The sequence below is a fragment of the Mobula birostris genome, chromosome 14 (assembly GCF_030028105.1).
Source record: "Mobula birostris isolate sMobBir1 chromosome 14, sMobBir1.hap1, whole genome shotgun sequence".
Classification (NCBI taxonomy): domain Eukaryota; kingdom Metazoa; phylum Chordata; class Chondrichthyes; order Myliobatiformes; family Myliobatidae; genus Mobula; species Mobula birostris.
The window spans coordinates 49,438,140-49,463,495 of NC_092383.1; the positions used below are offsets into that span (position 1 = coordinate 49,438,140).

At 40.9% G+C, this 25,356-nt stretch overlaps 1 protein-coding gene across 2 annotated transcripts in view; it reads left to right on the forward strand.

Annotated features, from left to right (window-relative positions):
- kdm5ba (lysine demethylase 5Ba) overlaps positions 1–25,356 on the forward strand; it is a 156,237-nt gene that overhangs the window by 14,547 nt on the left and 116,334 nt on the right. For both annotated transcript variants that reach the window (XM_072278521.1, XM_072278522.1), the window contains exons 4-5: positions 7,661–7,831; positions 13,287–13,421. In XM_072278521.1, the coding sequence (XP_072134622.1) occupies positions 7,661–7,831; positions 13,287–13,421 (306 nt within the window). The remainder of the gene's footprint in view (positions 1–7,660; positions 7,832–13,286; positions 13,422–25,356) is intronic.

Genomic DNA, 25,356 nt, shown 5'->3' on the forward strand with positions numbered 1-25,356 from the left:
TACATCCTCAAAAAATTCCAGAAGATTAGTCAAGCACGATTTTCCCTTCGTAAATCCATGCTTACTCGGACTGATCCTGTTACTGCTATCCAGATGTGTCGTAATTTCATCTTTTACAATTGACTCCAGCATCTTTCCCGCAACCAACGTCAGGCTAACCGGTCTATAATTCCCTGTTTTCTCTCTTCCTCCCTTCTCGAAGAGAGGGACAACATCCACAGGAACTGATCCTGAATCTATAGAACATTGGAAAATGCTTACCAATGCATCCACGATTTCTAAAGCCACCTCCTTAAGTACCCTGGGATGCAGACCATCAGGTCCCAGGGACTTATCAGCCTTCAGACCCAACAGTCTATCCAACACCATTTCCTGCCTAATATAAATTTCCTTCAATTCATCCATTACCCTAGATCCTTTGGCCACTATTACATCTGGGAGATTGTTTGTGTCTTCCTTATTGAAGACAGATCCAAAGTACTTGTTCAACTTGTCTGCCATTTCCTTGTTCCCCATAATATATTCACCTCTTTCTGTCTTCAAGGGCCCAATTTTGGTCTTAACTATTTTTTTCCTTTTCACATACCTAAAGAAGCTTTTACTATCCTCCTTTATATTCTTGGCTAGTTTACCTTCGTACCTCATTTTTTCCTCTGCGTATTGCCTTTTTAGTTACCTACTGTTGCTATTTAAAAGTTTCCCAATCCTCCGGCTTCCTACTCGTCTTTGCTACGTTATACTTTTATTTTTATACTGTCCATTACTTCTCTTGTCAGACACAGCCTCCCCTTACTCCCCTTAGGATCTTTCTTCCTCTTTGGAATGAGCTGATCCTGCACCTTCCGCATTATTCCCAGAAACACTTACCATTGCTGTTCCACTGTCATCCCTGCTAGGGTATTGTTCCATTGAAGTTTGGCCAGCTCCTCCCTCATAGCACCATAGTTCCCTTTGTTCAACTGTAATACTGACACTTCCGAGTTTCCCTTCTCCCTCTCAAATTGTAGATTAAAACTTATTATGGTCACCACTTCCTAATGGCTCCTTTACCTCGAGGTCCCTGATCAAATCTGGTTCATTGCACAACACTAAATCTAGAATTGCGTTCTCTCTGGTAGGCTCCAGTACAAGCTGTTCTAAGAATCCATCTCGGAGGGACTCCACGAACTCCCTTTCTTGGGGTCCAGTACCAACCTGATTCCTCCAGTCTACCTGCATGTTGAAATCCCCCATAACAACTGTAGCATTACCTTTGCGACATGCTAATTTTAACTCTTGATTCAACTTAGACCCTACATCCAGACTACTGTTTGGTGGCCTGTAGATAACTCCCCTTAGAAATTCTACCCTTAGAAATTCTACCCTTCTTACCACCCTTAGAAATTCTACCCTTAGAAATTCTCAGTTCTATCCATACTGACTCTACGTCTCCTGATTCTATGTCCCCCCTCGCAAGGGACTGAATATCATTCCTCACCAACAGAGCCACCGCACCCCCTCTGCCCATCAGTCTGTCCTTTCGATAGGATGTATATCCTTGAATATTCATTTCCCAGGCCCTGTCCACTTGTTATTTCCACAACATTATACTTACCAATTTCCAACTGTGCCTCAAGCTCATCTACTTTATTTCTTATACTCCGTGCATACTCGGAGTCCTTCTGCCTTTCCAAGTGAGCACCATAAGATAGAGGAGCAGAATTAGGCATTTGGTCCATTGCGTCTATTCTGCCATTTTATCATCGCTGATCAAATTTTCCTCAGCCCCATTCTCTTGCCTTATTATCATATCCTTTCATGCCCTCTACCTTTAAATATACATAAAGACTCGGCCTCCACAGCTGCCTATGACAAAGAACTCCACATATTCACCACCCTCTAGCTAAAGGCTGAGTCCTATGATTTTGGACTCCTACCCGAGGAAACCTCCTCTCCACATCCACTTTACCGAGGCCTTTCACCATTTGATAGGTTTCAATGTGGTCACCCCTCATTCTTCTGAATTCTAGTGAATACAGGCCCAGGAATCATTTTCATGTACTTCCTTTGAACTCTCTTCAGTTTCAGCACATTGTTTCTAAGATAAGGGGCTTAGAGAGTTGATAGGCAGGAGATGAGGTATAATCACAGCCGGTGGGATAAACTACAGGGCAGTAGAGGCGTGGTGCAGTTAAAACAGAAAGCAGGAAATAGTTGACTGAAAGTGTTGTATTTGAATGCATACAGCATAAGAAATAAAATGGATGATTTTGAAATTCCGCTGCAGATGGGCAGCTATGACGTTGTGGCCATCTCTGAAACTTGGCTAAAGGATAGCTGCCATTGGGAGCTGAACGTCCAGGGATATACAGTGTATTAGAAAGATAAGTTAGTAGGCAGAGGGGGTGCTGTGGCTCTGTGTACAAGAAATAATATTAAATCATTAGAAAGGGATGACATAGGATTGGAAGGTATAGTGTCTCTGTGGGTTGAGTGAAGAGATGATGAGGGTAAAAGGATCCTAATGGCAGTTGTATACGGGCCTCCAAACAGTAGTGGGGATGTGGATTACAAATTACATCAGGGGATAGAAAAGGTGTGTCAGAAGGGCAATGTCATGATAACAGTTGGGATTTTAACATGAAAACATTAAAGTGGATTGGAAAAACCAGATCAGTACTGGACCTTGAGAGAGAATTTGTAGAATGTCTAAGGGATGGCTTTTTGGAAAAGCTTGTTGTTGAGCCCACTAGGGGATCGGTTGTGCTGGATTGGGTGTTGTGCAATGATCCGGAGGTGATAAGAGAGGCTAAGGAACCCTTAGAGAACAGTGATCACAATATGTTTGAGTTCACTTCGAAATTTGAGAAGGAGAAACTAAATTTCAATGTGTCGGAATTTCAGTGGAATAAAGGAAATTACAATGGCATGAGAGGGGAGCTGGGCATGGTTGACTGGAAAGAGACACTAGCAGGAAGGACAAGCAGAGTAGCAATGGCTGGAGTTTCTGTGAAAAATGAGGGAAGTGCAAGACATATTCCAGATAAGAAGAAATTTTCAAATGGAAGAAGGACACTACAGTGGCTGACAAGTGAAGTTGGAGCCAAAGTAAAAGCAAAAGAGAAGACATACGAGGAAGCCAGAGCTATTGGGAAGATGGAGGATTGGGGAAGCTGTTTAAAAACTAGCAGAAGAAAACTAAGAAAGTTATTGGGAAGGAAAAGATGAATTATGAAAGGACGCTGGTGATTAATATCAAAGAAGATACTAAAAGCAGTTTTTTAAAAAAGATAGAGTAAAAGAGAGTTGAGGGTAGATATTGGACCAATAGAGAATGACTTTGGAGATTTTGTAATGAGATGCAGAGGTGGCAGAGGAAGTGAATGTGTATTTTAGACCATAAGATATAGGTGCAGAAGTAGGCCGTTCAGCCCATCAAGTCTGCTCTGCCATTCAGTCAAGGGCTGATCCAATTCTTCCAGTCATTTCCACTTCCCTGCCTTCTCCCTATACCCTTTGATGCCCTGGCTAATCAAGAACCTATCTATCTGCCTTGAATGCACCCAATGACTTGCCCTTTACAACAGCTCCTGGCAACAAATTCCACAGATTTACTACCCTCTGACGAAAGCAATTTCTCCACATCTCCGTTCTAAATGGACATCCTTCAATCCTAAAGTCGTGCCCTCTTGTCCTGCACTCCCCTACCATGGAGAATAACTTTGCCATATCTAATCTATTCAGGCCTTTTAACATTGGGAATGTTTCTGTGAGATCCCCCCTCATTCTCCTGAACTCCAGGGAATACAGCAGGGGAGTGAGGATGACTGGAAGAATTGAATCAGCATGTCATTGAATGGTGGAGCAGACTTGATTTGCATCTCAGATTTTTGTATTTTCTCTCTTTTAGAAAATAGTCAACCCTTTAATTTATTCTATCAAAGTGCATGATCATACTTTCTGACACTATTCCATCTGCCATTTCTTTGCCCATGCTCCTGCTCTAAGTCCTCTGTAGTCTCTCTGCTTCCTCAAAACTACCTGCCACCTGCTTCTCCAGCTAACTTCATATCGTAAACTTTGCAACAAAACCATAAATTCCATTATCTAAATCATTAACATGTAGCATATAAAGAATCAGTCCCAACCCAGACCCCTGTGGAGCACCACTAGTTACTGGCAACCAATCAGAAAAGGCTACCTTTGTACACACCCTACCTCCTGCCAATCAGCCACTGTTTTATCCATGCTAGAATCTTTCCTGTAATACTATTGGCTCATAGCTTGTTAAGCAGCCCATGTGTGGCACCTTGTCAAAGACCTTCTGAAAATGCAAGTACACAACATCAACTAGTTCTCCTTTGTCTATCCTGCTTGTTATTTCAAAGAATTTCAGCAGATTTGTCAGGCAAGATTTTCCCTTGAGAAAACCATGCTTGTTTTAACATGTACCTCCAAGTACGCTGAGACCTCATCCTTAATAATCAACTCCAACATTGAACTAAACATAGAAACATAGAAAACATACAGCACAATACAGGCCCTTTGGCCCACAAAGCTGTGTCGAACATGTCCCTACCTTAGAACTACCTAGGCTTTACCCATAGCCCTCTATTTTTCTAAGCTCCATGTAGCCATCCAGAAGTCTTTCCATCACTGCTGCCGGCAGCCCATTCCACGCACTCTCCACTCTCTGCGTATTTATTTATTAAAAAAAAACAAACAAAAAAACTTGCCACTGACGTATCCTCTGTACCTACTTCCAAGCAACTTAAAACCTCTCGTGCTAGCCATTTCAGCCCTGAGGAAAAGTCTCTGACTATCCACACGATCAATGCCTCTCATTATCTTGTATACCTCTATCAGGTCACCTCTCATCCTCCGTCGCTCCAAGGAGAAAAGGCTGAGTTCACTCAACCTATTCTCATAAGGCATGCTCCCCAATCCAGGCAACATCCTTATAAATCTCCTCAGCACCCTTTCTGTAGCTTCCACATCCTTCCTGTAGTGAGGTGACCAGAACTGAGCACAGTACTCCAAGTGGGGTCTGACCAGGGTCCTATATAGCTGCCTCTCGGCTCTTAAACTCAATCCCACAATTGATGAAGGCCAATGCACCGTATGCCTTCTTAACCACAGAGTTGACCTGCGTAGCAGCTTTGAGTGTCCTATGGACTTGGACCCCAAGATCCCGCTGATCCTTCACACTGCCAAGAGTCTTACCATTAATGCTATATTCTGCCATCATATTTGACCTACCAAAATGAACCACCTCACACTTATCTGGGTTGAACTCCATCTGCCACTTCTCAGCCCAGTTTTGCATCCTATCAATGTCCCATTGTGACCTCTGGCAGCCCTCCACACTATCCACAACTCCCCCAACCTTTGTGTCATCAGCAAATTTACTAACCCATCCCTCCACTTCCTCATCCAGGTCATATATAAAAATCACAAAGTGTGAGGGTCCCAGAACACATCCCTGAGGCACACCACTGGTCACCGACCTCCATGCGGAATATGACCTGACTACAACCACTCTTTGCCTTCTGTGGGTAAGCCAGTTCTGGATCCATAAAGCAATGTCCCCTTGGATCCCATGCCTCCTTACTTTCTCAATAACCCTTGCATGGGATACCTTATCAAATGCTTTGCTGAAATCCATGTACACCACATCTACTGCTCTTCCTTTCCTTCATCAATGTGTTTAGTCACATCCTCAAAAAGTTCAATCAGGCTGGTAAGGCACGACCTGCCTTTGACAAAGCCATGCTGACTATTCCTAATCATATTATGCCTCTCCAAATGTTCATAAATCCTGCCTCTCAGGATCTTCTCCATCAACTTACCAACCACTGAAGTAAGACTCACTGGTCTATAATTTCCTGGGCTATCCTTACTCCCTTTCTTGAATAAGAGAACAACATCCGTAATCCTCCGGAACCTCTCCCGTCCTCATTGATGATGCAAAGATCATTGCCAGAGTCTCAGCAATCTCCTCCCTCGTTTCCCACAGTAGCCTGGCGTACATCCCGTTTGGTCCCGGTGGCTTAACCAACTTGATGCTTTGCAAAGGCTCCAGCAAGTCCCCTTCCTTAATATCTACATTCTCAAGCTTTTCAATCCACTGCAAGTCATCCCTACAATCGCCAAGATTCTTTTCCGTAGTGAATACTGAAGCAAAGTATTCATTAAGTACCTCTGCTATTTTCTCCGGTTCCATACACACTTTTCCACTGTCACACTTGGTTGGTCCTATTCTTTCACGTCTTATCCTCTTGCTCCTCATATACTTGTAGAATGCCTTGGGGTTTTCCTTAGTCCTGTCTGCCAATGGCTTCTCATTGCCTTTTCTGGCTCTCCTAATTTCATTCTTAAGCTCCTTTCTGCTAGCCTTTTAATCTTCTAGATCTGTATCATTACCTAGTTTTTTGAACCTTTTGTAAGCTCTTCTTCTTGACTAGATTTACAACAGCTTTTGTACACCACGGATCTTGTACCCTACCATCCTTTCCATGTCTCATTGGAATGTACCTACTCAGAACCCCATGCAAACTCCCCCTGAACGTTTGCCACATTTCTTCTGTATGTTTCCCTGAGAACATCTGTTTCCAATTTATGCTTCCAAGTTCCTGCCTGATGGCCTCTTATTTCCCCTTACTCCAATTTTTTTTTGAATTGACTTTATTACTTAAAGCTTTCACATAAATGAGGAGTAAAAATCTTTAGGTTACATCTCTGTCCAAATGTGCAATGTATAGTAATTTAATAAATAGTATGTACAACAGGACAGTCAATGTAACATAGAAACACAGTTGTATCAGAGTGAATTAATCAGTTTGATGGCTTGATAGAAGAAGTTGTTCTGGAGTGTTGGTCCTGGATTCTATGCTGTGGTACCGTTTCCTGGATGATAGTAGCTGGAACAGTTTTTGGCTTGGGTGACTCGGTCCCCAGTGATTCTTCAGGCCCTTTTTACACACTGTCTTTGTAAATGTCTTGAATAGTGGGAAGTTCACATCTACAGATGTGCTGAAGATGTGAACATCTTCCGAATCACTGAGGTCAGACTAACTGGCCCTCTGGAACCAGTCCAGAACCCAGTGATTTTTGAAAAATCATTACTTATGATTGTGGGTAAAAGCAAAATTGAATCGAGCTGCTATAGAGTGGGACTTTTTTTTTTTGAAAAGGTGGTGGTGCTGGAATTATGGGGAATAAAATGTGACATTGATATGTACTTCGATTTTAAAAAGTGGCTGTTGTGTCTTCAAGGTGAGTTGATTCGTAGAGTATGTAACAATTGTATTATAATACAAGCTGAAAAGTTTGTGAAGATAAAACCAGTGTGGAATTGTGCTTTTTGTGGTTCAGTGGTTAACAAAGGTATTGTCATACAGAACTCTGGAATATTGAAACACATTATGAGGGTTACTTCCTAAAGAGTGGATACTTCATTGCAGAGGAATGAGAAGTAAAATCATTATAAGATTGTCACCCTCGTGGCTGAACAGTTAATACTGTAGAACATCTAATAACCTTCTCCTGGCTCCATCTTCTTTTGGTGTATGTTGACACAAAAATTATCATTGAAATAATCGTGAGTATTTGGTATTGAAATTGTTGCTTGTTTTCTATAGAGATTATTGCATTTGAATTTTATGGTGTCCTTTCTTTGCAGTTGGTTGCAGAAGAAGGTGGTTTTGAAATGGTCTGTAAAGAGCGGCGCTGGTCCAAAATAGCGCACAAAATGCAGTATCCACCTGGAAAAGCTTTGGGGTCACTACTTCGATCTCATTATGAACGAATTCTGTACCCCTATAACCTCTTTCAATCTGGAGCCAGCTTATTGGTGAGTGTAATGTATGTAATAAGGGTTTGGTGATTTGTAGGTGATCTGGTATTAAGGTTCCTTGAGCAATATTTGCTCATTCTCGAGTTGACTTGACGTTTTTCTTCCCAAAAAAAAAACACGAGTCCTGATGAAGAATCTCGGCCAGAAGCATTGACTCATGTCCATAGATGCTGCCTGACCTGAGTTCCTTCAGCATTTTGTGTGTTGCTCTGGATTTCCTGGATCTGTAGGAATTATTTCAATTGCTAGATACACACAAAATGTGCTGCTTTGGTAGGTGTTAAAGTCTTTGCAAAGAACTAGAGGAACCTCAAAAAATAATTCTTAAAATTGAAGACAGTGGATGTTTTGACAAAGCCACGGTATCTTTTTGTGTCATGAGATGAGGTTGACACAAAGATCTGAAGAGCTAATATTCAGGACTTGTAATACAAGTTATTCAGGACTTATAATACAAGTTAGAGCTGAGATTTTTTTTCTTGGACTGAGTAATCAAAATCAGTAAAACACATTCAGTCCTACATTGTAGGGGAGAAAGGCTAAAGACCAGAAGGTAAGGAGCTGCAAAACATTTGTTAAAACGGAGAAAGTAGATCAAATGATAGTTAAGGAGTTCCAGGATTTGCAAACCAATGTTCAGTGAGCATGGACTGACTAGCCAAAACTAGCACCAATAAACAAGAACTGAAATTGTCTGTATTTTGCCACCATCTTTCTCAATCCAGCTAAATATGAAGTTTTTGCTTTTGACCAACTTCTCCCTGATCAAATTCTGAAACTTATCCAGATTGTTTGCCACATTTCCATCATGTTTTACATTGAACTTCCAACTATTTCCACCTGTTGAAGTTACCTCTGACATCTTTTCAACTATTGCAGTATAGTTCTGGTTGGATTTCCATCTTCCATTCTCCGATCTGCGTTCCAATTTGCATGTCACCCTTGCTTGTAGTCCTTGACCCTATGTTTAAACGATGTTCTTGTTGAATCTGTTTGTGGTCACCCTTGTGTAGTAATTTCTAGTCCCATTGAAAACCAAATTTTTCTTGTAATTTAATTCTCTTCCTTCTAAGATGACTGAGCTTCTAGTTAGTTATCTCATGTTGGCTGGTGGTGGGGTGGGGCTACTCAGGTTGTGCAGTTGTACAAAATGCATAAAGAGTTTGCTGTACTTGAAGATTGGGTCATTGATCACTTGTTTGAATAAAATCTTCACTTTACAATCGTGATTTTGGTTCATGTGCAGTTAAATATAAAACATTTGAAGTTACTCTTGGTCATTATGACTTGTTTATCTCAATTGAGGAGATACCACTTGAAGTGACATGACTCTATGCAGTTAACAAATTTGCTCTTCTCTACAATACCATTAAAAATATTTGACTTTGCAAGGGGGTATATTTTTAATATAATGCTGGGGCTTAATTGTTCAACTTTAATTATAATTTAACTGTACATAAATGCAGTCAAATGAAACAGCATTTCTCAAGAGCAAAGGTGCAAAACATACTATCAACAGTCATAATTTGCAAATATTTTAAAGCTCACTCAGCAAATAAGGTTTGTTCCTAGCTGACAGAAAATTTTTCTATTAAATCATAGAACGAGAATTAGTTTCTGTAGCCATGTAAAAGGGAAAAAGGAGCAAGGGCAAATGTTGAGTACCTTACAAGGTGAGGGATGAGGAGATGGCAAAGAATTAAATAATATGAAGAATGTGAAAGGTGGTCAGATGTAATGTGTTCTTTGACTATTCACCTTTAAACGTTCTATAGATTTGAGGACAGCAGATGTGGCCTACTGTTCAAAGTAGTAAGAGAAAATTATGTATTGATTTAAGTTTATTTAATTTGTAATGTACTGTGCTGTAAAAAGCCAATTTTCATGGCATAGCTTGGGCATGAATGCTCATGACAACAATCTTAATTTATAGTAATGGCATTCAAAGGGCCTGGTTTTCCTTAAAAGAGAAAGCTAGTTTACAAGTTTAGGTAATTAAGATGGCAAATGGTACATGCAAGAGGGTTGAAAAACGCATCTCTGCAGTTATTAAGTGTCTAGGTGAGAGTCTGTATCTGATATTACATATGGTTTTGACTTCACAGAGGGATTGCAGTAGCATCTAGAATTTTCTGAGTGAATTTGCTGATTTAAGAAATTTGTGTGAATTAGATTTTAGTTTAACAAATGAGAGGTGATATCAGTGAAACTTCAGAAATTCTTTCAGGTTTTGGCAGACTGTAGATCAGGGGTTCCCAACCTTTTTCGCACTGCGGACTGGTTTCATATTGACAATATTCTTGCAGACCGGCTGACGGGGGGGGGGGGGGGGGGGGGGGGGTAGGGTTGCCAACGGACGAGAGTAGCAATCAAATACGCTGGGCTTACTCCGAGAAAGACTACAATGACCATGAAGCCTTGCGTGGGCACCAGCGCGCATGTGTGTACGGTTTTTTTCCTACAAATTGTTTTTGGTGATTCTGTTCGGGGGGGGAGGGGGGGTCTTAACCACGACCAGAATATCGGTGATAAGTGGCTAATACACTCAATTTCCTTTCTAAAAGGGTTTATAGAAACATAGAAAATAGGTGCAGGAGTAGGCCATTCGGCCCTTCGAGCCTGCACCGCCATTTATTATGATCATGGCTGATCATCCAACTCAGAACACCGCCCCAGCCTTCCCTCCATACCCCCTGACCCCCATAGCCACAAGGGCCATATCTAACTCCCTCTTAAATATAGCCAATGAACTGGCCTCAACTGCTTCCTGTGACAGAGAATTCCACAGATTCACCACTCTCTGTGTGAAGATGTTTTTCCTAATCTCGGTCCTAAAAGGCTTCCCCTCTATCCTCAAACTGTGACCCCTCGTTCTGGACTTCCCAACATCGGGAACAATCTTCCTGCATCTAGCCTGTCCAATCCCTTTAGGATCTTATACGTTTCAATCAGATCCCCCCTCAATCTTCTAAATTCCAACGAGTACAAGCCTAGTTCATCCAGTCTTTCTTCATATGAAAGTAAATATCTAACGAATTTAATATTAAACACACAGCGCTTATTTTCCTCGCATGAATATAGTGATAAGTCAATTGTCAGGGGAGCTTGAAGTAAGTTTTGAACGAACTTCCAGTAGAAGTGGTAGAGGCAGGTTCGATATTATCATTTAAAGAAAATTTGGATAGCTATATGGACAAGAAAGAAATGGTGGGTTATGGGCTGAGTGCAGGTCGGTGGGACTAGGTGAGAGTAGCGTTCGGCACGGACTAGAAGGGCTGAGATGGCCTGTTTCCATGCTGTAATTGTTAAATGGTTATATAAGTCAATAGCATCATAACATTTTAAGTAACGTTTGGATATTAAGCACGCAGCACATATTTTCCCCATATGAACATATAAAATCATTGCAACACACCAATATCGCTGAATCAGTGGGAGCCCTGGGCTTGTTTTCCTGCAACAAGACGGTCCTATCGAGCGGTGATGGGAGACAGCGATACTCGAATGGGTTCCTTATGTCCAGTCTATCCCGCAATTTAGTTTTCGTTGCATTCGTTGCAGAGATATGTTGGAAATGGAAGCAACGTTTTCAGTGCCTTCGTGGCTATCTCAGGATTTTTATCCTTGACTTTGATCCAGAATGTCGGCAGAGATGTTATGTCAAACAGACTTTCCAGCCCGCCGTCATTTGCAAGCTTGAGGAGTTGATCTCCTTCCCACGCTGACATGGATGACGCGCGGGTAATGACCTCGCATGTGTAATAGCTCAACAGTGGGCATGACGGAATGATGAAAGGTGCAGCTGACTTCTATCACCAAATCATATCGCTTCCTCACGGCCCGGTGGTTGGGGACCGCTGCTGTAGACGAGTGTTTTGTTCTTGCTGAGTAGTCTAGAAGTGGGTTGGTCTGGGCAATTTAAAACTGAAATGAAGAGATCCTGGGTCTCAATGTGGATATTTGGAACTCTTCACCTAGAGTTCTGGAGGCTTGTATTTAATCAAATCTACCTTTCTTCCCTGTTGCATTTTTATATTGTTTTTGCAAAACAATTAAAACTGCTGGCATTTGCCATTAAAGGTGTCAGCATGAACTCCCAAACATACTGGCTGAGCTCTGCCAGTGACTTTCAGTGATGAGGTTTAATCTTCCAGTGCATAAGTCTGGGCCATTTATTTGAATGGAGAATTTTGTGGTTGGAAGCAAGGCATTTGTACAACTTGGTTATGGTTTGCATTTTTGAACTTTTAGCAAATTTTAACTTTTTGAATGCATCAGGATCTTGATAATTTTTGTCAGCTAGAAAGACCGAAGAATATTTTGCACTTTAAAGGCAGGGCCTATTCTGGTTCATTTGCAAACTGATTTGGCTAGACATTTGTCATGGCCTCCTTGGGGTCAGGAAGCTATTGGCTAGTATGTTCTTCAGGGGAAACATATGAGATATATTCGGTAGAGTTGTATATTTCTGAGTGCAGATGATGAGACCATCCCAACTAAATTTGTGAATTTAAAAACAACAATTTTTAAAATTTATTAACTAAAAATATCGTGATTAGTGCTGGGCCAGCTTGCACGTTTGCAATGATGTTGCACTGATGCTAGTGTCAGAAATTATATAGTTATCACAGATTATTACTCCAAATGTTAGCTTTTTTTCTGATAATTTCTTATTCTTGATCTATATCATTAAAGTAGAAAAGCAACTGCTGACTACCTTGGAGTAGCTCATCATGGCAGTAATAAATTTTATTACTAGGCACAAGGAACTAAAACTTAAATGTTCAAAGTAAATTTATTATAAAAGTATGTGTATATCACCATGTACTACCCTGGGATTAATTTTCTTGCAGGCATCCGCAGTGGATACAAAGAATCACAGTAGAATCAATGAAAAACTACACAAAGAGCACTACACAAGCACCCAATCTCCAAATGGTGCAAATATAAAAAAGAATAATAAATAAGTAATAAATAATATTGAGAACATGAGTTGAAAAGTTCTTGAGAGCAGGCCCATAGTTTGTGGTACCAGTTCAGAGTTGAGCTGAATGAAATTATCCATGATGGTGCCTGATGGTCTGTTCCTGAACCTGGTGGTGTGAGTCATGAGGCTCCTGTACCACCTTTCTGATAGCAGCTGTGAGGAGGGAGCATGGCTTGGATGGTGGAGGTCTTTGAGAAATGCTGCTTTCTTGTAGTGGCACTCCTTGTAGATGTGTTCAGTGATGGGAAAGGCTTTACCTGTGATGGACTGGCTGTATCTCGCTCTTTGTAGGCTTTTCAGTACCTGGGCATCGGTGTTTCCATACCAAGCCATGATCAACCAGTTAGTATACTGTATATCTATAGAAATTTGTCAGTTTCAGGTGACATGCTATGCCTTCTTTGTAATGACACCTACAAAGTGGTGTATCAACAAGTAATTTATTTCTGTGACCTTTCTTTTCAGTGTGTACAAAAGCCAAGTCTGATTAATGATGAAAAAGATCAAGAATATAAGCCACATGATATAGTTCAGAGACAGTCAGTACAGTCCTCAGAGATGGCTGTACCAGCACGCCGTGCAAAACGTATGCGATCAGAGGTGAGTGTAATTTTTCTAGTGACAGTATAGTTGATACGCAAAGTGAAGCTATTGTCAGGGGTGGTGGTGCTACTTGGGAAATGGTTCCTGTCACGATTTTCCATTACACAAAGCCATGTGGTCTGTGTATGTGTTTGGAAAAATGATTTGAAATACTGTCTTAATTTCAAAGTTCCATGAGTGAATTTTATTCTGTATCTCAGGTTTCTGTGTAGTGTATTGTGAATTCCGTAAAAGTGAATTCCCATTACCTGAACAGCTATAAAGCAGAAATCAACTGTACTGATATGTTAAGGACATAAGATTTCAAAAGTTTCAAGGGTCCAGTTGAGGTTCGGATTGCTACTAATGGCTGCCTTAAATAAAATGCAGTGAATTGTTTTTATGTAATTACAGTGCTCGTTGTGTGGGGTCATTTATAAAAAAAATTGGTGATTTTATTTTACCAGTACCATACTGTTATTTTAAGCATCTACTATTTTACAATTCTAAACAACTTTGTGAAGTATAAATACATTACCATTATTGAACTGTAATTTAAAATTTTGTTTGTTTGCTACTTCTCTAAACAGTTTGTAGTACTTATTACTAATGCACTCTTTGCTAAATAATGATCTAGCTTTTTGATAGGGTTGTGTTCGTAAGAGCAAAACAGTATGTATGTTCTGATTCTGTGAAACTATAATGTCCTGTTGACATTTTGGGTTGAGACCACGTTGAAGGCATTTTTGTGTATTGCTTGAATTGCCAGCATCTGCAGATTTTCTCTTGTTTTTGATAGAATACGATGTTGGAAAATGTATGACGCATTTTGATAAAAGGAACCATAGTGCTGACTATTATCTAAATTGGAAAATTCAAACATCAGAGGTGCAGAGGGCCTTAGGAGTCCTCATGAAAGACTCCCAGAAGGTTAATTCATGGGTCGAGTCTGTGGTAAAGAAGGCAAATACAATATTGACATTTATTTCGAGGGGAATAGAATATGAAAGCAAGAAGATAATGCTGAGCCTTTAATAAGACACTTGTCAGACCGCATGGTGTACTGTCAACGGTTTTGGGCCCCATTTCTCAAAGGATTTGTTGTTATTGGAGAGAGTCCAGAGGAGGTTCACAAGGATGATTCTGGGAATTGAGGGGTTAATATATGAGGAACGTTTGGCAGCTTTGGGCCTGTACTCACATGAACTTAGAAGAATACGGAGGAATTTCATTGAAACCTACCGATTGTTAAAAGGAATAGATAAGGTGGATGTAGAGAGGATGTTTCCTATGGTGGGGATATTCAGAACTAGAGGGCACAGCCTCAAAATTGAGGGTGAACTTTTAGAACAGGTAAGGAGGAATGTTTTTAGAGTAGTGAATCTGTGGAATGTTCTGCCACAGACTGCAGTGGAGGCCAAGCCCTTAAGGTATATTCAAACTAGAAGCTGATAGTTTCCTGATTGGTCAGGGCATCAAAGGATATGGCAAGAAGGCAGGTGTTTGGGGTTAAGTGGAATCTGGGATTAGTTGTGATGGGATGGCAGAGCAGACTCAATGGGCTATATGGCCTAATTCTGCTCCTATGTCTTATGGAGAAAGTGCAAAAATGGGTCTATCTATGAATTGCAAAAGACAGAATGTATGGTGATATCCAAAAAGGAGGAGAATCCTATCTGCAGGCTTAGAATAAACGGAATAAACTTTTCCTCAGAAGAATAAGGATGGCAAAAGACATCTTTATGAGAATGAAGAGTATACTGACCAATACTAAACCAGGCATGACAACCCACCTCAGAGTACTGAAATGTTACGTTTATCCAGTTATGTTATATGGTTCAGAAATGTTGGACAGTATCTAGTAACATGAGGAAAAGAATTGAAGCAGCAGAGATGTGGTTTTTGAGGAGGATGCAAAGAATATCATGGACAAAACGAATAATGCGAATGTCATGAACAGAGCAAACACAAAAAGAGAAATGTATGAGATCATGAAAAAGCAACATAACTTCATTGGACATTTGATAGGAAAGAGGAGTTAGAATGCATGGTAATTATGGGAAAGATTGAAGGGAAGAAAGCAGAGGAAGACAAGGATAATGGAGATAGCAGCCAGAGAACTAGAAATGAATACCAATGAATTGATCCACTTGACCTGAAACAGGAGTGTGTGGGCTATGGCAGTCAAAGCTCAAACTGGACATGGCATATAATGATGATGCCTTATGGACTTGTCTATCTTCAGCTCTTTCAGCTTCCCAAACACCTTCTCTCTAGTAATAGCAACTGCACTCACTTCTTCCCCTGACACTCTTGAGCATTTGGTATACTGGTAGTGTCTTCCATAGTGAAGATGCAAAATAGTTATTCTATTTGTCTGCCATTTCCATGTTCCCCATTACTACCTCTGCAGCGTTATTTTCCAGCGGTCCGATATTTACTCTCGCCTCTTTCACTTTATGTATCTGGAAAAACTTTTGGTACCCTCTTTGATATTATTAGCTAGCATACCTTCATATTTCATCTTTTCACTCCATGTGGCATTTTTGGTTGCCTTCTATTTTTCTTTAGCTTCCCAATCTTGTAACTTCCCAGTAATTTTTGCTCTATTTTATGCTCTCTTTTACTTTTATTTTGGCTTTGACATCCCTTGTCAGCCATGGTTGTCATCCTGCCTTTAGAATACTACTTTGGGTTGTATCTATCCTGTGCCTTCCAAATTGCTCTCAGAAATTCCAGCCATTGCTGCTCTTCTGTCCCCTTCCAATCAACTTTGGCCAGCTCCCCTCTCATGCCTCTGTAATTCCTTTACTCCACTGTAATATACTGATGTATCTGATTTTAGCTTCTTTCTCAAATTGCAGTGTGAATTCTATATTACAATCATTGCCTCCTAGAGGTTTCTTTACCTTAAGTTCCCTGATCAAATCCGGGTCATTACCCAGTCCAGAAGAGCTGATCCCATAGTGGGCTTAACCACAAACTGCTCTAAAAAGCCATCTCATAGGCATTCTAGAAGTTCTCTCTTGGGATCCAAGTCAACACCAACCTGATTTTTTCCTATCTACTGGCATATTGAAATCCCACATGACTATTGTAACATTGCCCTTTTGACATGCCTTTTCTATCTCCCATTGTAATTTATAGCCCACATCCTGTTCAGAGGCCTGTAGATAACTCCCATCAGAGTCATTTTACCCTTGCAGTTTCTTCACCCACAAGGATTCTACATTTTCCAAAGCCCTTTTTAAGGATTTGATTATATTTTTCCCAACAGCCATATCAGCCTCTGTCTACCTGCCTGTCCTTTCAATACAGTGTTTATCTTTGGATGTTAAGCTCCCATATATAATCCAGTCCTGTATTTGTCATCCTTTTCAATTATTAGCCGCTGTTACACTTTATCCCATTCTGCTGACTGCAATTTTGCTTATCCACTGCATCTGCTTGTATACAACTGTCTAATCCTCAGCCCTACCACTGTTTCCCTGCCAAATTAGCTAAACTCTACCCAGCAGTTCTAGCAAACCAGCCCACTGGAATTAGTCCCCCTCAGGTTCAAGTGTAACCGATCTTTTTTGCACAGATCATACCTTCCCCAGAAGAGATCCCAATGATACAGAAATCTGAAAGCCTACCCTTGCACCAGTTCTTCAGTCATGAATTAATTTACCAAATCATCCTATTGTTATTCTCATTGGTACAGATCTTGTATATTAGATATTCTATTTTTTGTGATGCCATGTGTAGAGCTACAGCCCTAGTTTCCATGAAACAAAGATGTGTAATTATTGTGAATCTATATTTTGACTTTGCATTATTACTGAAAGTGAATGTATTTTGATTCTGAAGGTACATGAGCTTCCTGTCGCTTCATCCTTGGCCAGCTGTGTTTATGGCCACTGACTTGAGAGTTTATTTCATGTACGTTTTCTTCACGTGATTTAATTTTAAGTTTTGATTTTAGAGATGTGGCATGGTAACAGGCCCTTCAGGCAAAGTGAGCCTGTACTGGCCAGTTACACTTATGGACCAATTAATCTATAACTTGTACATCTTTGGAATTTAATGAATGTAGATGTTACCATCTAAATAGGGGACCATCACAAAATGAACAGTTTGCTCCTCTCAATTTAAACAAAAGTACTTGCCTTAATAATGCAGGAGTGAATTTCTCTGCTAGATTGAGTGGACGATCTATCCCTGATGATAGAGGCTGAGCTGGGTCTTGATGGACAAGTGGGCAAGATGCATCCCAAAGCAACACACACAAGCTTCCAGATGATGGTCTTGTTTCGAAATGTTGACTGTTTTCATTTCCATAGATGTTGCCTGACCTGCTGAGTTCCTCCAGCATTTTGTGTGGGTTGCTTTGAATATCCAGCATCTGCAGAATCTCTTGTGTTTGTCACTGAGTCTAATAATGTCTCCAGTTTACATTTTAGCAGTTACCTTCAGGGAAAATCTACCTGTTCTGCAAACATTATATTCAAATTGCATATGTTTCAAAGCCAATTCTTTCTTGCATAAAGCACGTTAACCTATGAAATTCTATACATCTAATCTTATTCTACAAGTAGATGTATGCCCTCAAATGAGCTCTGCCTTTCAAAAGATCACACTTTTGTTCATGTTCCTGAGGGAGCTCTTTCACAATGGATGCCCCTATTATGGTACTGAAAGTATGCAAGTTTAGATATTGGTGGATGATGTCACAATGATACAAGGTGATACATGTTAGTCATATATTTGGGTATGGACCCATCAGCATACTGGGTAGCAATGGAGCCTATGGGAATATGATGTGAGCCATGGTGCACTGCACATTTTTGGAGTTAATTACTACTTGCTGCAGCTCTAGTGTTTCTTGTACCAGAAGCTGCGGCATTGATGTAAAAAAGATGTGCTAGCTGCAGTTTGAAGAAACACCAGTTTGGAGGGGGAAAGATAGTTGAGTCAGTCTGGGCTAGACATTGCATTCAGCAGCATTGAATTCGTAATTGATATGTGGGTACTACTGTCACATCTAAAAATAATTAGATGAACATATGAGAATTCTTTTTCACTATGGCATTACTAAGCATGAAATAAAAGCAGGAAAGACTGGATTTGTTCAGTTTGTTGGGAAGGGAAGTGCTTAGTTTAGTAGAGAAACAGGGTTGAACAAAAGTGGAGGGTAGATGATAAGTCCCTTTGTTCCAAACAAGCCACTTTTCCACCTGGGATATCTGAAGTAGTTTCTTTCCCAGTTCCGGTGACGAATCCTGACCCTGAAACATTAACCTTTTCTCTTTCCAGTCCTGCTGCCTGACCAATTTTTTTTTCTAACTTTCTTAAACTTTTAATTCTTTCATCCGCAGATTTTAAATTTCCACAGTGGTAATTGAATTAACAGCCTTCAATTAATGGCTGCTGTTACAAGGGATGGCAGTAGTCTCAAGATAACATTACTGAACTTGTAACCCAATGGTCTGTGGGCAAACCATTGAGAAGAGTTCAAATCATATAACCATATAAACCACACAACAATTACAGCACGAGTCTGTGCTGAACTCTTACTCTCACCTAGTCCCACTTGACCTGTGCTCAGCCCATAACCCTCCATTCCTTTCCTGTCCATTTAGCTGTCCAACTTAACTTTAAACGACAGCATCGAACCTGCCTCATTCCACATGTGGAAGCTCGTTCCACATAGCTACCACTCTCTGAGTAAAGAAGTTCCCCTTCATGTTACCCCTAAACTTTTTCCCTTTAACTCTCAACTCTTGTTTGAATCTTCCGCACTCTCAATGGAAAAAGTCTAACCACGTCAACTCTATCAATCCCCCTCATAATTTTAAATACCTCTATCAAGTCCCCCCTCAACCTTCTATGTTCCAAAGAATAAAGACCCAACTTGTTCAACCTTTCTCTGTAACTTAGGTGATGAAACCCAGGTAACATTCTCGTAAATCTTCTCTGTACTCTCTCTATTTTGTTGACATTTTTCCTATAATTCGGTGACCAAAACTGTGCACAATACTCCAAATTTGGCCTCACCAATGCCTTGCACAATTTCAACATTACATCCCAACTCCTATACTCAATGCTCTGATTTATAAAGGCCAGCATACCAAAAGCTTTCTTCACTACCCTATCCACATGAGATTCTACCTTCAGGGAACTATGCACCATTATTCCTAGATCCCTCTGTTCTACAGCATTCTTCAATGCCCTACCATTTAGCATGTATGTCCTATTTTGATTAGTCCTACCAAATCCTACTGTGGCAGCTCTGGAATTTTAAAGTTTAGTTAATCTAGAATTTTAAGTAAGACTGCAAAGATTACAACCTGCTGTATTGTGGTAGAGGTCCATTTGGCTTGGTAATCTCCTTTGAAGAAAATTCTGCCATTTACAAGTGGTACAGGTAACAGGCAGCAATATGGTGATTTGTAAACATTTCTGGAAAAGACAAAGTAATGAACAGATCATCACCTGACATTTATTTAAGTACTAAATTTGGACTTTTCAAAATTTCCTGCCTGTTTGATTTTCTCAAAGGGTGGAAACAGGGTGTAGTCAGGGGCAATGTATTGAGCAGAGGAGTTTGATGCCCATCAGTGAAGTTAGCCAAATCGTGAAGGGCATCCGTGCTATATTGCATCTGTTAAGGTAATGGGTAAACCAGCAGGAAGAGTTAAACAGCCCTGATGTGATTCTGGCCACTTGTTTTTATGATAGCATTGTGAAGTGAATACCACTTTGGTGGCAAAGACTGCAGTGATCTGAGGGTTTCCTCCTTCATTGTGTTGTTTAGCTCTATCCTTCATTGTGTTGTTTAGCTCTATAATCAGAGCTAGGTATTCATGTTTGCTGAAGAACCAGTGCATGCATAAGGAGCCAAAAGTCTTGTGCTTGGAACTTTTCTACGTTAAATTATCTTAAAGCTGCTCAATGGGCATTCAAGGGAAAACACTAGTTTTATCATACCTTATGTAAAGGATGGTATTTGTAGTTGTTGGGTCGATCCACCTAGACCTTGGACAACACTTGCACAAGTTTTTTGGGGCAGTGTTATTGGCTCATTCATCTTCAATGGTCTGCCTTAAGTTAGAAATGATGATATGTCAGCAGCAATTTCATTTTTAACTCTTCAGCATATGAAGTTGTCTATGACTTAAACCAAGGTAATATTGGGCATCACACAAAATTCTGGAGGAACTTAACAGGTCAGGCAGCATCTACAGAAGTGAATAAATAGTTGATTTTTCAGGCAGAGACCTTCTTTAGGACTGTGGCATGGCTGATAAGTAACAGTCCCCCATGCAAGTGCAGGGAGATAACTATCTCCAGCAAGTGTCTAATTACATATTCTTCAGAGGTCACTGTTCTGAACCAATGAGCATGCCTGATGTTGGTTATAGATACCTCCATCACCTGTAAAACGCTGGTTAGGAATGTGAAATGCTTTCCATTTGTTTGGATCACTGCAGCATTAGTTAAATTTGTTATCCACGAGAAAATATCCTCATCGACTAATCTAACCATTTGTTGTCCACCAGTGCGGGTGCATGGTTTACTCTCTACAAATAATAAAATTACAAATGTCTGTCTAGGCTTTTATGACAATACCTTTTGAGGAGGTCCTACCACCAAGGAGGTAACTCTGAGACTCCTGCCTGAGAAGTGACTGGGATCCATTCCAATTTATCAACCTGTGGTGCAATGGGTACACGGCAGTTGCCATCTCATTGACTCTTCACTGAACCCTAGAACATCTGGACAGCAAAAGTGCATACATCAGGATGCTCTTTATGGACTACAGCTTCATGTTCAATGCAATCTTCCCCCTCAAAACTAATCAATAAGCTTCAAGATCTTGGCCTTGATACCCTGTTGCCTTGGATCCTTGATTTCCTCATTTGCAGACAGTCAGTTCAGGTTGACAACAACTACATAATCTCAGCACAGGCACACCACAAGGCTGTGTGCTTAGCCCCCTGCTCTACTCACTTTACACTTACGACGGTGGCTAAGCACAGCTCCAATGCCATATTTAAGCTTTGCTGATTACACCAAATCAAAGGTAATGATGAATCAGAATGTAGGATGTAAATTGAAAATCTGGCTGAACGATGCCACATCAACAACCCCTTTGTCAATGTCAGTACTGATTTCAGGTGGAGAAAACTGGATGTCCATGAGCCGGTCCACATGGAGGATCAGAGGCGGAGAGAGTCAGTAATTTTAAATTCGTCGGTGTTATAATTTCAGAAGACCTGTCCTGGACCCAGCACTAAGTGCATTTATGAAGAAACATAGTAGCGCCACTACTTCCTTCATTTGTGAATATTCGGCATGATATCTAAAACTTTGACCAACATCTATAGTTGTGTGGTGGAGTGTATATTGACAGGCTGGATCAGTCTGGCATTAAAACACTAATGCATTCGAATGGAAAATCCTGTTAAAGTAGTGGATATGGCCCAGTCCATTATGTATAAAGCCCTCTCCACTATTAATCACATCTACATGAAACATTGTTGCATGAAAGCAGAATCCTTCATTGCCTCCACTATGCTGGTTGTGCTGTCTTCTCGCTGCTGCTCTTAGGAAGAAGATACAGAAGTCTTATGACACACCATGAGGTTCAAGAACAGTTATTATCCCTCAACCATCAGGCTCTTGAACTAGAGGGGATAACTCACTCAACTTCACTTGCCCCATCACTGAACTGTTCCCACAATCTATTGACTCACTTTCAAGGACTCTTCATCTCCTCAGTTGCTTGCGATACAGCAAGGTCCTTCACCCAGCATTCCCTGATTTAACCCTAGCCTAATCACAGGACAATTTACAATGACCAATTAATCTACCAACTGATGGGACTGTGGGAGGAAACCTGCGCACCCACACAATCACAGGGACAACGTACAAACTCCTTACAGGCAGTGGTGGGAATTGAACTAGGTCATCTGTATTGTAAAGTGTTGTACTAACCTCTATGGTATGCTTATTATTTGCAGTTTGTTGTCTTTTGCACATTAGTTGTCTGCCCTATTGGTGCAATCTTTCATTGATTCTATTATGATTATTGGATTTATTGAGCAAGAAAATGAATCTTAAGGTTGTACAGTATATGGTGACATATGTACGTTGAGCTTTGAGGAGGGCAGTGGGTTCGGGGGCTCCTGCAGATTCTCACAGCACAGCCACATTTCAAAGGCTATTGCTGTTTATGGTTGGCTGGTAATTTTGGACACTTCTAGCCAAAAGAATTATGGAAATGGCCTTGAGCAGGACTCTAGTGGGACAAGCAAGAGGCTAGTCACCTCATTCTAGAGGGCATTTAGCTGTCAGCAATAAACATTAGCCTTTTTAGTGCTCTCCAGAAATTGGAAAAGTGAAGGAAAATAAAATCAACACACATCAAAGTTGCTGGTGAACGCAACAGGCCAGGCAGCATCTCTAGGAAGAGGTACAGTCGACGTTTCAGGCCGAGACCCTTCGTCAGGACTAACTGAAGGAAGAGTGAGTAAGAGATTTGAAAGTTGGAGGGGGAAGGGGGAGATCCAAAATGCCTTTTGCCAATCACCTGTCCAGCTCTTAGCTCCATCCCTCCCCCTCCTGTCTTCTCCTATCATTTTGGATCTCCCCCTCCCCCTCCAACTTTCAAACCTCTTACTCACTCTTCCTTCAGTTAGTCCTGACGAAGGGTCTCGGCCTGAAACGTCGACTGTACCTCTTCCTAGAGATGCTGCCTGGCCTGCTGCGTTCACCAGCAACTTTGATGTGTGTTGCTTGAATTTCTAGCATCTGCAGAATTCCTGTTGTTTGCATAGGAAAATAAAATAGTGTGATTCAGCTTCTTGTGCAATCTTCCAGAAGGATATGATATAATTGAAGCATGTTGATCAGATCTGTACAAGTATGCAGTCTGATTTTGAGCATACCGTTGAGTGAAAGTCATAATGTCAGCTGTTTTATAATTTTACAATCTAATAGATGTAATTGTATCGAAACAAAACAGGATCTAATCTGAAGGTTATAGATTATCTGGCATAGAGAATGCCTTGAAATTCCTGTTAGTCTTAAATCTTCGGTTGTCCATCGAAATTGGATGGCAATGTCCACTCCTTTAACGGTGAGATCTTTGATGACTATACAGTCCTATCCTGGACCCATAAGCTCTATTGCAGGTGGGACATGTATATGTGGTAGTGGTGGCAACCATGGCTGCATTTCTCCTGGCTCTCTTCTGCTATCTTCTGGTTGTTCTTTCCATCTCTTGAATACGAACTCCGTCCCTACACAGCTGTCGCCAAGTGGTACGGTCAGCAGCAACATCCTCCAGGTCCCCGGGTCTGATCTTGCACTTCCTTAAAGCATTCTTCATCTGATCCTTAAAGCGCTTCTTCGGCCCTCCAGCTGAGCGTCGACCATGATGTAGCTGGCCGTATAACACTCTATGGGGTAGCCAACATGGGGGCATCCTTATCACATGCCCCAGCCACTGCAGCTGGCGCTGGGTGATCATGGCCTCGATACTCCTGCAGTTGGGCTTTACAAGTATTTCACTGTGAGGCACCCACTCACGCCAGGTAATTCCCAGGATGCGCTGGAGGCAGCTTATGTAGAAGCACTCCAAGGACTTGATGTGATGGCTGAGGTTACCCAAGCTTCACAGCTACCATAGCTTCACAGTCTTAAATCAGTAACCCATTGTCAACCTGAGCCCTGGTTCTAGACTTACCTATTTTGGAAAATGTCTTCATTGCATCTCTGCTGTCAATCCCCACCAAGTTTTATGCTTCACCAAGATCCCTCACTTTTCTAAATGCCAATGAATTAGGCATGAGATATTCCTGGTATGAAAGAATAAAGCTTGAATCTTCTCTGCACAGCCGCTGAGGCAAACATATACTTGAGTAAAGAGTTCAAAACTAATTGTTCCAGTGTTGTCTCACCAAGACCTAGTACAGTTGTAGCAAAACTTCTACTTTTGTGTTCCCTTTTGTATATATTCTATGTAAATTGAACTAATGCTGGTCTTTACTCCTCACAACAACCTCTTGGAAGATTACCTCCTAAGTTTCATTGTGCAGTTGTTAACAGCCACACTTGTTATCCTGCAGTCACTTTACGTATCTGTGTATGTATAATCTTGGAAAATTTCTTTCCTTAAATGATTACAGTATGTATACTTATACTTGTGTCTCAGACTTGTTTCTACACTTCCTATGGTCACTTCTGTGTAGAATGAAGTCCTTCATTCATGTCACTTTATCTCTGCCTTTATCGTTCTTTTACTTCTGTATATAAAATCACTTTTGTCCTGATATTGCCTTCTACTTCATTTTTAATGTCTGTCAACTGACATCCTTTACTCTTCCAATTCTCTAGCTCCTCCCCATCTCTGTATCCTTCTACCTTCCTCCTTATAGTGCCTTTAATTCTGATCTCTAGGGCATCTATGTTTAAACATTTCAGGATTGTCTTAATTTGCTTAGGGTCTTAGCCTAGGAACTTGCTCTTTAAATTCTCTGCAAAATCAAAGCCTTGGAAGAATACTGAGCAACAGGCAGCACCTGTTGAGGGAAATGGACAGTCAATGTTTCAGGTTCAGGGCCTTTTTCTGGACTGGAAAGAAAGGTAACCAGAATAAAAAGTTGGACGAAAGGGATGGAGCCAGAGCTTACAGGTAATGGGTGGATCAAAGGGGGGGGGGGGGGTAGGTGATCACCAGATAGGAACAATGTCAGAACCTGGGAGGATATAGGTAGAAGTGACTGAAGATGCAGTATGATGGGTGATGGAACATGAAAAAAGGGAGCATGGTGACAGGGAGATTGAGGGAGGAGGAGAAGAGAGACACAGTTCTATCAGGAGGAAATAGAAAAAAGAAAGGATGGGGCATCAGTTACACAAATTCCATATTCATGCCACCAAGCTGTTCCTTTGTTCCATGTGA